The 12,546-nt window shown below is 47.8% G+C and overlaps 1 protein-coding gene across 1 annotated transcript in view; it reads right to left on the bottom strand.

Moving 5' to 3' along the window:
- LOC123771266 (tyrosine-protein kinase Dnt) overlaps positions 1-9,322 on the bottom strand; it is a 30,912-nt gene extending 21,590 nt beyond the window's left edge. Inside the window, exons 1-4 of the mRNA XM_045763739.2 lie at positions 9,075-9,322; positions 7,956-8,083; positions 4,418-4,561; positions 986-1,079 (exon numbers count right to left, since the gene is read on the bottom strand). Of these exons, the coding sequence (XP_045619695.2) occupies positions 986-1,079; positions 4,418-4,561; positions 7,956-8,083; positions 9,075-9,177 (469 nt within the window). The 5' untranslated portion in view covers positions 9,178-9,322. The remainder of the gene's footprint in view (positions 1-985; positions 1,080-4,417; positions 4,562-7,955; positions 8,084-9,074) is intronic.
- Positions 9,323-12,546: the final 3,224 nt, after the last annotated feature.

Here is a 12,546-nt window from a genome sequence, read left to right as displayed (position 1 = left end):
ATGAACAAGGCCCTTCCAGGAAGAAAATTGCGAAAGAAAGGCGTGAAAAGCAGAAGCCGAGTAGTGTACAGGAGAAGTACAAGCATGTGAGACTAACTCCCACCATCCACTCCACCTATACAAAACATGGGTTGACCCTGCAGGAAACGTTTTCCAGGAGCAGGTGGAGTGGATAAAACAAATGTTCAACCCATGTCATGTTCAACACACAACACTGAGGTGGTAAGTGCAAATTTTTTTATTATTTATTTATTTATTTATTTTTTTTTGTTCATACTTTCCCGTATTGTACAGGCAATGTTGTTCTTCAATTGGCCCTTATATGCACATATCCATCTGAAGAATTCTATTAGGAACATTTTCATACCTAAATGAGCGCTGTAACACGAAAATTGAGATTACCACCAGGAAATAATACTAAACATATGTGGGCGGGAATTGGGAGTGTAGCGGGAAGGTGTCTGAGCGCTCACTCCCGGCTAACGCGTGGCCTGTCTTCAACTCGTCGGCGGTTGGAGCGTGACCAGGTTTTTTATTTTATATGCTAATATTCCTCTAGAGAATTCTATTACGAACCCATTGAGACCAAAATGAAAGACCTAGGACGAAAATTGAGGTGACCAGAGTGAAAATAGTGAAAACATTTTATCGCGTTTGCGCACTCCCGGGTAACTTGTTCGCACTTTCTCTGCTTGCTGCGGGTAATTAGCCGGGCTTTTGGAGTTTATATGCATTTAGTGCTGCAGAGAATTTTATTGCGAACACAATGATACCAAATTTAATCTCGTAGAACGAAAATTGAGGTGACAAAGTTGAAGAGAGTATACACTTTTCGGAATTGACACGCGCTTCCGTGACACGCTGGGGCCCATATCGCCCTGTCGAGGGGTGGCGCGCGGGGTGCGCGAAAGTGTTAATAAAAAAAAGTCACAATTGGAAGACGAGTTTTAAGAATATACAAAATTGAATTTTAAAGCCAACTTACCTCTAAGGCAAATTTTCTTACGAAGGATAGTGAGGGTCGTGATGTCTGCTAATGACGTATTCATGGGCACTTGCAATGTTATTGTAACATCCACCTGTGGATAGAAAAGAACTTTAATCAGTTCCCCCTCTAATTCTGATACACACAGCCATAATCCCCATCACTATAATACCCAGTACCCCAAACTATGAACCCATCATATCTAGAATTTATATTACCATAAATTCAATATAGCCAATTCCTTATAAAAAGATTAAATTCAAAAAATCAAGTTTTGATTAATGAAATGCCCGTATCTGGCAAGACCTGTCAGGCTCCTGAAATGTAGTACTGATACTGCCAAGCATTAGCTAACTGAACTAGGCCACAAGACCCATCCTTGCCTACCAGCGGCCAAGGACCAGATTTACGAAGCAGTTACGCAAGCACTTACAAGTATATCTTTTCTCAATCTTTGGCAGCTTTGTTTACAATTATTAAACGGTTAATGAGCTCCGAAGCACCAGGAGGCTGTTTATAACATTAACAACAGTAGATTGGAACGTTTTCATGTTTGTAAACCATTTAATAAATGTAACCAAAGCCGTCAAAGATTGGGGAAAGATGTACACGTTCGTAAGTGCTCGTGTAACAACTTCCTGAATCTGGCCCAGGACCAGAATCTGCAATTTTCTGGTGAGGCTAAAGGGTGGCTCCATGCTGCTAGCTGCACTAAGATACTGTATTGCTCCACACATAAGTCACATCGGCCCTACGAATCTTTAATTCCTCAACTGCACATCAAATTCAAGGATAATTTACCAGTGGTGCATCATATTCAGGGATGTTTAAAGGTATCTTACAACATTTTAAACACCTGTGGAATACAGGGCTTACATCCACTTTCTCAGGACTCCAGTAAACAGACACCATTTTAGGAAAAAAATCTTGAGTATGCCACTTTGGCTCCAGACCAGTAGTATCACGAGAGCAACCATGGGTGGCTGTTGTGTGTGTGTGTCAAGCTCTCAATATGGGTTATGCAATTCTTATCAATATTTTCCTTTATACACGACAAACTTAATAAAAACCTGAACGATTATAAGCTTGTAAATGACGTCGATCATTGTGAACGTAATAAACATGATGTACTGGCGCAGAAGACAGTTGTAGGAGCAGCACTTTGCTTCTTTATGTCTCCCCTACAAAATGTCATGCTGGTACACTTCCTCATGTGTTTACCACCTGTTGGAGCGTGTATCAAGGCCCAACATGGGTGTATTATCTGCAAAAACAGAGGGGAGGGAAAAGCAATGAAATGCAGTCATATCTTGGTGTTGACCACCCACAGCTAAACCAAGAGAATCCAGAAGATGAGCCACCCACAGCATCCAGCACCATAGGTGATGGGACTGAAAGACACACTACACAGTTCAGTCAATGAACCACCAGGAAGCAGTTGGAGTAGAGCTGCAGCCCGGAAGAACTAAATATTCTGTAGTGCTTACCATGGAGCTGTGAACCCTTGCACTATGCTGTACACCCAAAGAAACTGACTTGCCCACTCACCCCAGGGAGGTCTGGCAAGTGCTTTCACAAAGACCCAGTAAAGAGCCGATGTGTCCATAAAGACATGGAGTGATGGAGCTGGAAGGTGCCATGGAACCATACCCCCAAAAGTCCAAAGAGGAAGCTGATAAAGCAACAAATGGTGAAGAGCAACCGGGGACCCAAACCTAACAGTGATTGCAGTGGCAAAAAGCACAGAAACCAGAACAAAACCCGGAGCCAAACTCTAATGAAAAACGACAAAGGCAAATTTCAGGCTCCTGCACAGCCTCTTGACCAACCACTAAGTATCCCATGGCCAGCCCAAAATTAGACTGATAGCTGTAATCAGAGCAAGGCCGAATGAGGCAGGGGGAGGGGGGGGGGGGGAAGAAATGCCAACCGATAGTCCCAGATGAGACCTAACCAAGTCCAAACTCAAGATATTACCAACTGGGACTTCCACTAGGAACCTAAACATGGAAGCTGCGAAAGAAACAGATCCCTGGCTAGCTGATTGACTTACTGAGAGCCCAAACCAGCCAGTCATCAAGGTAGGCCAAAACGTGAACCCCCAAGTGTACAGGTTACAGGGTTGCTGGGCCACAATGACCCGCACTAACCTGGTGAAAATATGGGGAGCCAGATTTAAGCCGAAGGGCAAAGCCTGAAAGCAGTAAGCATGATGCCCCACCTCACGATCAAACCAGTCCCTGGACCCTGGATGTATAGGGATTTGCCAGTATCCATCCTTGAGGTCCAGGGATACCATCCAAGCCCCTGACTGGAGAACCACGAGAACTTGGGGTTAAAGAGGTCATATGGATGACAACCTCTGCTAAGCTCCCAAAGAAAAAACAAGCGTTGAATATAATGAAACGCCAATTTCTGGGCGAGCCCTGGTGGCTCGATTCTAGCTCCTCAGTTATTACCAGTTTAGCCTGGGTGTTATTTTACCTAGTGGCATCTTTGCTATGTCAAGGTAGGCTATAAACAACTGGCTGCTGTTCCTTTCCTAGAGTCATCCAGTGTTGGGTTCCTCTGTTCTGGTGGAACATTCAGCTGGTCCTGTCTTGAGTTCGGACATGGTTCGAACCAGGAGCAACCAGAAGGCCTGGTCGACGACCAGGCCGCGGGGACACTAAGCCCCGGAAGCACCTCAAGGTAACCTCAATGTATGGTTGGGTCTTGTCTTTGGTTAGGACACGAGTGGGTCTAGTCTGTGTTTCTCTGCCTCCTTTCCTAGTTGGCAGCTGTTCATCTCCCCCTGCAGGCTCATCTCCATCTGATGTTGGAGAGGCGCTGGGTTTCTTGCCAGTTGGTCAAGCAGTTGTGCGGGAGCCTGAACTCTGCCTGCATGCTGTTCCCCATAGGTGGAGGTTTGACTCCAGGCACTGTTCCGGCTCGTCTCTTTCCGTCCTCCTTACCACGTCAAAACATTTATGCGTTATTTAACTGCATTATTTTCTTTCAAGTTTTAATCTGCCAGTGATAAGGAAATGAGTAAACAAAGTTCTTTGCAGCATCTTTTAAAAGAGAACATATTTAGGAAAACATTAAATTGTATTTCTTGGGTAAATTCTTTTGTTTGCATATCTGGAATAATTTTTATCCAAATGCAATGACCTGATTATCCATATGATTTTGGATCCGACCCAGTGTAACCACATGTTAGTAACTGCACCAAGTGTAAACCTCAAAGAGTAAATACAATGAATTTGTATAAGTGGACAGACCACCCCAAGCATGAGCTACCTTACCTTGAGGTTACCTTGAGGTGCTTCCGGGGCTTAGCGTCCCCGCGGCCCGGTCGTCGACCAGGCTCTCCTGGTTGCCGGACTGATCAATATATCCAATAAACCACAAATAAATTCTCATAAGAAGCAAAACAATACGGTACTGTACCTGAGTGGTAAGCTTGCCAGTGCAGGCAAGCCGGAGGGTCCAGGCAGCGGGACGTGTGGGCACCAGGCCTCGGTCGCTGATGTTGTACACTGGCTTTGACAAAGCCTCATGGTTGCTAATGTGTACATCCAGACTATATGGCATCTGAAATATTGTTAACCTATATTTCAAGTCACTGCAAATATTATTAGCACATCTATCTCCTAAAATTTTATCTCATTCCGAATTAGATTATAGGCTTCCCAAACCTTGCAAAAATTAAGCATTAATATAATGAAATGGCCTTTCTGGTGGTGAGGCCGTGAGTAGCTACCCAAGCTAAGAATTGATCCAGCCAAATTTGGGGAGATGCGCCAGGCTTCCGAGATTCACCCGCGCTCTATATAGTAAGGGAAGTTTTGGGACCAGAATCAAAACCAAGACACAAACAGGAACCATAAGCACAACAAAACAAGCCACTGCTTAAAAAAAATTAGGTACCTTCAGGTAATAAGGCAGCCCTCTCTCCCTTACTCTATAACCAACCAAACCAAACTCATCCATCCCCATGAAAAGGAAGGGAACAGGATAGGGAAAGTGTCCCACTAAAGGTAGTTTTATTATATTCACTGGTTGATTTCTGGGAGGCACCCCCCCCTCCCCCCCCCCCCATCAGTAGCTTTCCAAGCTAACTCAGAAGGTGGTTATCTTGAGATGATTTCGGGGCTTTAGTGTCCCCGCGGCCCGGTCCTCGACCAGGCCTCCACTCCCCAGGAAGCAGCCCGTGACAGCTGACTAACACCCAGGTACCTATTTTACTGCTAGGTAACAGGGGGCATAGGGTGAAAGAAACTCTGCCCAATGTTTCTCGCCGGCACCCAGGATCGAACCCAGGACCACAGGATCACAAGTCCAGCGTGCTGTCCGCTCGGCCGACCGGCTCCCTGGTGGTTAGCATTTTTGTGGTGGTTTTGTGGTGGTGGTGGTGGTTAGCATTTTGGGAAAAAAGAATGTAAATAAAACCACTATGAATGTAATGAAATGCCTCTTTCTGGATGAGCACCGGTGGCTTCCTGAAGCTATCTCACCAAGATGGCTCCAAACTACTAGGTCATATCAGCAGTGGGGCTCTGTTTGGTCTACCAGAGACCAAAGCTAGAACCTGTTCCCAACATAGGATCATAAAGAGTGGGTGACAACACCACCCAACCAGGAAAGTGTCCAGAAAGTCAGCAAGCCAATACAGACCACTGCCGAGTTCAAGAAGACCAAAGTCTCAAAACTCTCAGACGAGCTCCCCAAATAATGTAAACAAGTGATCAAACTTCTTGAAACTAGCACAAGCTCATTAGCACTAACACCACAACCAGTAAGAGGGGACCTGGAGCTCTAGGTCTCCTCCAGTCTTCCAAACTAGTTTTGGAGCAGATGTAAACATTACACATACCAACCAACAAATCTGGAGGAGGAGAGAAGGGAACTATCAGGAGGGAAAGCGCCAAGTCATTACGACTATATAGCACTGGGAAGGGGTCAGGATAAGGATTTGGGATGGGACGGGAGGGAAGGAAGGAATGGTGGCCACAACCACTTTGACGGTCGGGGATTGAACGCCCGACCTGCATGAAGCGAGACCATCGCTCTACCGTCCAGCCCAAGTGGCTGGGGAGAGGGAGAGAGGGAATTGAGAAATCACCGGGGCTCATCCAGAAAATTGTTTCTTTACATGCAATGCTAGATTTTTGGGGGAGTCTCTTGTCACCCCCTGAGGCAAACTACCCACAGAGAAGACAATGGATTTACAAGGAAGGAGGAAACCACAGGTATTCAAAATGAGGAGACAACTGCCAAGAGATGACAAACCAAGGCAACACAGGCATGACGAGGCCTGTGTTGCCAAGGCCTCGAGGCACGATGAGGCAGGCAGAAGAGAAGGGAACGATCAGGAAAAGCACCAAGCCATTACGACTATGTAGCACTGAAGAGGTTTCTGCTATCATGTCCATCATGTCAAGAACATCAATAACTAAATCTTCAGAGATCAGTGACTTCACCTCTATGCTCCACTTTGCTGACCAGCTCCTCATCGTATCCAACTCTTGCAGAGGCTTCAAGACTGGAGAGATCTCAATAGTCTTTATGTTATGTACTAGGCTAACTTTTAAGATTCGTCTGGACCTGACATTGTGGCCTGTTAGAAAGCGACTACTGTATTCCTTTACTGTATAATACAAGACATTTACTAACCAGCAGTTTTACTATGGCAAAATCTTTTATGAGGACATGGTTCCAACAGTAGTCATTCCTTGCCTTTCCCACATATGAACGTGTTTTTCAGATAACTCATGAAATGAAAACTCGGGTGTTATGAACCCGGATCCAGCGTCCGAGCACGGAGCAGTGACGACCGCGCCATCTGGGGGGTCAGCTCCCGAAACCCCCTCCAAACGGACGACGACACCTGGTGAGGACGGCGTGTACTGGCCACAAGGGCCAGTTTCCAGTCCTGTGCAGCTCACAACACCGCCGCTGCTGACCTCTGGTGAGGTGGTGCTCAGACACCAGCGCCATCTATGGAGTGGATAGGTGGGCGTTTGTGTCTGAGCCTGTAAGTGAGGTGTTTTAGTGTCCCTGTTATTGATGACGTGTCTGCTTACAGAGTCGACCTGGGACTGCTGTGATGGAAGTTGAGGCAGTCTACCCAAGGCAGCCGTCTCCATACCTTGTGCTTTGCTGCAGCAGCTGTGAAGTCGTCCCCCGGAAGAACACTGTGGTGTTACCCTGCCAGTGGAGTGGCAGTAGAAGGATTACCCGGGACCGACTGCTGGAGACGATTATCCACTGGGGTATTGAGGACAGGAGAGTGATTTGTGGTATCACCCGAGGCTCCTGTCTAGGGCGTTACCCTAATATCGCCCGTGGAGTAGCCTGACCAGCGTTGCTGATCCGGAACCTGCCAGCAGACCTGCTGGACTTGTGGTTGACGGCCTCCACGGCGGTGCCCCCAGTGGACCTGTGTTTTGGCTGACCTGTGGCCAGGGTAGGCTCAGCTTCTCAGAGGATTCGTTGTGAGGCCACGAAAGCACCGAAGACTTAGCACCGAGAGCTTGATTCCAGCGTCTTCAGGAGAAGACGTTTGTGTACAGTGTTAATACCCCTCCCCCCGTGTAATCTTTTTATATATTATTTATTGGTGGTGGTCAATATATTATATTAAGTTTTTGCCTTTATTTCCCTTCCCCTTTAAGTTACTTGCGTCACGGATCACATCCCTTGAAAGCCACTACTGGCTTGGGATCGGATACAACTTCCTCTAACAACATCAGAGTAAGAACCCCGTTGCGTCCCGAGAGGGCCGTAACATCGGGTGTCATTGAGGATCAAATGGCTTTTAGTACGATGAGCCAAGAATGAAAACAAATCTTAACTATTTAAATATACCCTACAGTACCATATTCTAGAAATTGTCATCAAAATCCAGTAGATTTATAAGTGTAAACTAAAAACCACAAAGAGGAAGGGAGGTGGAAAAATTGGAAAGGGGAGGACAGAGTCTTACCGTTTTTCCATCCAGAGCTTGCCAGCGGAAGGTGAGGGAGTTGACCTGGTTTGGAACCACCACAACATAGCCCAGGGCATACTTGTTCACTGTTCCATTGTGTACATACCATAGTTGAGAACTCACTCCTGTAAAACATTTAACATTATAGTACATATTATATATATATTAATTACACAGTATACATATAAAAATGTGTATACTGTACATGCCAGAATAAATATCCTTCATGAGTGACACCCAGAGCCACTTGTCATGGCCACACCGTGACGAGGCCGCATAGTGTGGGTGGGCCACATCATGGCAAGGCTGCATAGTGTGGGTGGGCCACATCATGGCAAGGCTGCATAGTGTGGATGGGCCACATTATGGCAAGGCTGCAGTGTGTGGATGGGCCACATCATGGCAAGGCTGCATAGTGTGGGTGGGCCACATCATGGCAAGGCTGCATAGTGTGGGTGGGCCACATCATGGCAAGGCTGCATAGTGTGGGTGGGCCACATCATGGCAAGGCTGCATAGTGTGGGTGGGCCACATCATGGCAAGGCTGCATAGTGTGGGTGGGCCACATCATGGCAAGGCTGCATAGTGTGGGTGGGCCACATCATGGCAAGGCTGCATAGTGTGGGTGGGCCACATCATGGCAAGGCTGCAGTGTGTGGATGGGCCACATCATGGCAAGGCTGCACTGTGTGGGTGGGCCACATCATGGCAAGGCTGCATAGTGTGGGTGGGCCACATCATGGCAAGGCTGCACTGTGTGGGTGGGCCACATCATGGCAAGGCTGCACTGTGTGGGTGGGCCACATCATGGCAAGGCTGCACTATGTGGGTGGGCCACATCATGGCAAGGCTGCACTGTGTGGGTGGACCACATCATGGCAAGGCTGCACTGTGTGGGTGGGCCACATCATGGCAAGGCTGCACTATGTGGGTGGGCCACATCATGGCAAGGCTGCAGTGTGGGTGGGCCACACTGTGACAAGTCTGCACTATGTGAGTGGGCCACACTTGAAGGATTACACTGTGAGGATGGGGCCACACCCCCTAAGGCCACTCTGAGACGGTGGGCCACACCGTGAGGTAGGTGCCACACCGCAAGAGAGCCACACCACTCACCTAATAGCTGCTTGACCTCCTGAGAATCAACGTAAAGGTCCAGAGAAGGTTGGCTGAGGTGGAGGGCCGCCATAATCACCGCCAACAGGAGCCAACACCTCATTGTTCACCTCTGGACTTCACCTCATGCCCAGCACCACGACCACGACCCGCTGCTCCTCATGTGACGCACTGGCCGCCGCCCTCACTACAAAGTTCTCAAGGAAACAGAAACGCCTTGTCTCTCCAGCGACGCCATCATTATTTACATCGCTCATTCCGATCCTTCTTCTTTTCGCCTCGTAAACTCTATCTTTATTTCACTTTATTTATATTCACATTTCTCACCAAATACATCTTATTAAATATTATTGAAGTTGGCATTGGTATTTTGTTACCTTACTGACGTTTCTATGGCACAATGAGGAAATAAAGAAGGCTAAGTCAAAGCCACTAAGACCTTCGGACATCAAGTTGTAAACAATCAAGAATTCGTCGTTTTCTGTCGCCTAAAATGGTGTCCGTTTTCTACGCCGAAGGACCCGACCTTCTCTGGTCAACGGCTCTTAAGGGCACCAGCCTATTGGCTCGGGTTGTTAGGGGCAGTTAACCCCTATTGAAAGGGGGTCCATGGACAGCCGACACCCCTATTTAAATGTTGTTAGGGTCAGCTGCCCTCTAGTCAATGGTTGTTATCACCAGCTGACCACTAGTCAATGGTTGTCAGGGTCAGTTTTTGCCCTCTAGTCAAGGGTTGTTAACACCAGCTGCCCACTAGTCAAGGGTTGTTAACACCAGCTGCCCTCTAGTCAAGGATTGTTAACACCAGCTGCCCTCTAGTCAAGGGTTGTTAACACCAGCTGCCCACTAGTCAAGGGTTGTTAACACCAGCTGCCCTCTAGTCAAGGATTGTTAACACCAGCTGCCCTCTAGTCAAGGGTTGTTAACACCAGCTGCCCTCTAGTCAAGGATTGTTAACACCAGCTGCCCTCTAGTCAAGGGTTGTTAACACCAGCTGCCCTCTAGTCAAGGGTTGTTAACACCAGCTGCCCTCTAGTCAAGGGTTGTTAACACCAGCTGCCCTCTAGTCAAGGGTTGTTAACACCAGCTGCCCACTAGTCAAGGGTTGTTAACACCAGCTGCCCTCTAGTCAAGGGTTGTTAACACCAGCTGCCTGCTATAATCTATGTAACTAAGCCTAAATCTATTACATATAGACACCCAAAATTCTATATTATAGAGAGAAGTTCATGTGAACTGGTACATCCACAAGGGGCACTGATGAAAGGTAAAAACGTGTATGAATTCACTCTGGCGTCCTGTCCCCCGATCCAGTGAATTATATATGTCTAACGTACGCTTGAAACAACCCAGGGATCCCACGTGTATTGTGTTACGCCGGTCATTTGTCCCACAAATACACAACTCTGTTCCCCCAACCAGTATTTACCCAGGTCTTTCTTAAATTTAAAAATCTTTCTTAAATTTTTTTTAACCAAAATTTTCTGTCCGCTTCCCCCCCCCCCCCCTCACCGTCAATGGAAGTTATAACTTCAATATCATTATAGTCTTTAATATTTTAATAAAGTTACATTTTGGTTCGCTTAACCAAAGGTCCAGCCACTTGGGGTGGACGGTAGAGCGACGGTCTCGCTTCATGCAGGTCGGCGTTCAATCCCCCGACCGTCCATACAAGTGGTTGGGCACCATTCCTTTCCACCCTCCGTCCCATCCCAAATCCTTATCCTGACCCCTTCCCAGTGCTAGTAATGGTTTGGCGCTTTCCCCTCATAATTACCTTCGCTTGCATAACCAAAGTTTTCATTTAAACTGTTTAAATGTAGTTTAAACGCTTCGTACAGGTACTACGAACCCAAATGGTTCCTGAGAGTACTGTCATTTCAGGAGGCTTTGGGCGTCCAACGCCCCGTCTCTGTAGACAGAAACTGCCCTTCAGGCATCAAGATATGTCAAAAACTTCCTTCTGTCAAAAACTTAAGCTGTTTGAGAAAGTCTTAGAACTCCAGGGCGGCGCTGTCTCAGCCTTCACATCCCCGTCTTAAGCCGGGCGGAAGAAAACTTCTTTTTTCCGTCTCTTCTGGTCAGAAAAAGTGGCACCAAGAGGTTCATCACTGAGCCAAGGTCAGCAAGTTACTTGGCCATTTAAGGCTCTTCTTCGCTCCATTATCAAAGGTCATTAAGACATTTTTCGCTCCTGTTTAATGTCTCCTTTAATGGCTATTTTATTTTAAGTGAGTTTTGTTGTGGTCATTGTGGCTAATGTCTGTTGACGCTGTGGTGGTTACTTAGGAATAGGTAAATACTGTCACTATGGCGGTGTGTCCACTCACAGGATGAGTGGCGCTGCCCAATACTGTCACTATGGCGGTGTGTCCACTCACAGGATGAGTGACGCTGCCCAATACTGTCACTATGGCGGTGTGTCCACTCACAGGATGAGTGACGCTGCCTAATACTGTCACTATGGCGGTGTGTCCACTCACAGGATGAGTGGCGCTGCCCAATACTGTCACTATGGCGGTGTGTCCACTCATAGGATGAGTGGCGCTGCCCAATACTGTCACTATGGCGGTGTGTCCACTCACAGGATGAGTGGCGCTGCCCAATACTGCCACTATGGCGGTGTGTCCACTCAAAGGATGAGTGACGCTGCCCAATACTGTCACTATGGCGGTGTGTCCACTCACAGGATGAGTGGCGCTGCCCAATACTGTCACTATGGCGGTGTGTCCACTCACAGGATGAGTAGCGCTGCCCAATACTGTCACTATGGTGGTGTGTCCACTCACAGGATGAGTGGCGCTGCCCAATACTGTCACTATGGCGGTGTGTCCACTCACAGGATGAGTGGCGCTGCCCAATACTGTCACTATGGCGGCGTGTCCACTCACAGGATGAGTGGCGCTGCCCAATACTGTCACTATGGCGGTGTGTCCACTCACAGGATGAGTGGCGCTGCCCAATACTGTCACTATGGCGGTGTGTCCACTCACAGGATGAGTAGCGCTGCCCAATACTGTCACTATGGTGGTGTGTCCACTCACAGGATGAGTGGCGCTGCCCAATACTGTCACTATGGCGGTGTGTCCACTCACAGGATGAGTGGCGCTGCCCAATACTGTCACTATGGCGGCGTGTCCACTCACAGGATGAGTGGCGCTGCCCAATACTGTCACTATGGCGGTGTGTCCACTCACAGGATGAGTGGCGCTGCCCAATACTGTCACTATGGCGGTGTGTCCACTCACAGGATGAGTGGCGCTGCCCAATACTGTCACTATGGCGGTGTGTCCACTCACAGGATGAGTAGCGCTGCCCAATACTGTCACTATGGTGGTGTGTCCACTCACAGGATGAGTGGCGCTGCCCAATACTGTCACTATGGTGGTGTGTCCACTCACAGGATGAGTGGCGCTGCCCAATACTGTCACTATGGCGGTGTGTCCACTCACAGGATGAGTGGCGCTGCCCA

This window comes from Procambarus clarkii, chromosome 54 (assembly GCF_040958095.1).
Source record: "Procambarus clarkii isolate CNS0578487 chromosome 54, FALCON_Pclarkii_2.0, whole genome shotgun sequence".
Lineage (NCBI taxonomy): Eukaryota > Metazoa > Arthropoda > Malacostraca > Decapoda > Cambaridae > Procambarus > Procambarus clarkii.
Note: the sequence above shows the minus strand (reverse complement) of the source record. Positions and strands in the feature narration are given on the sequence as shown.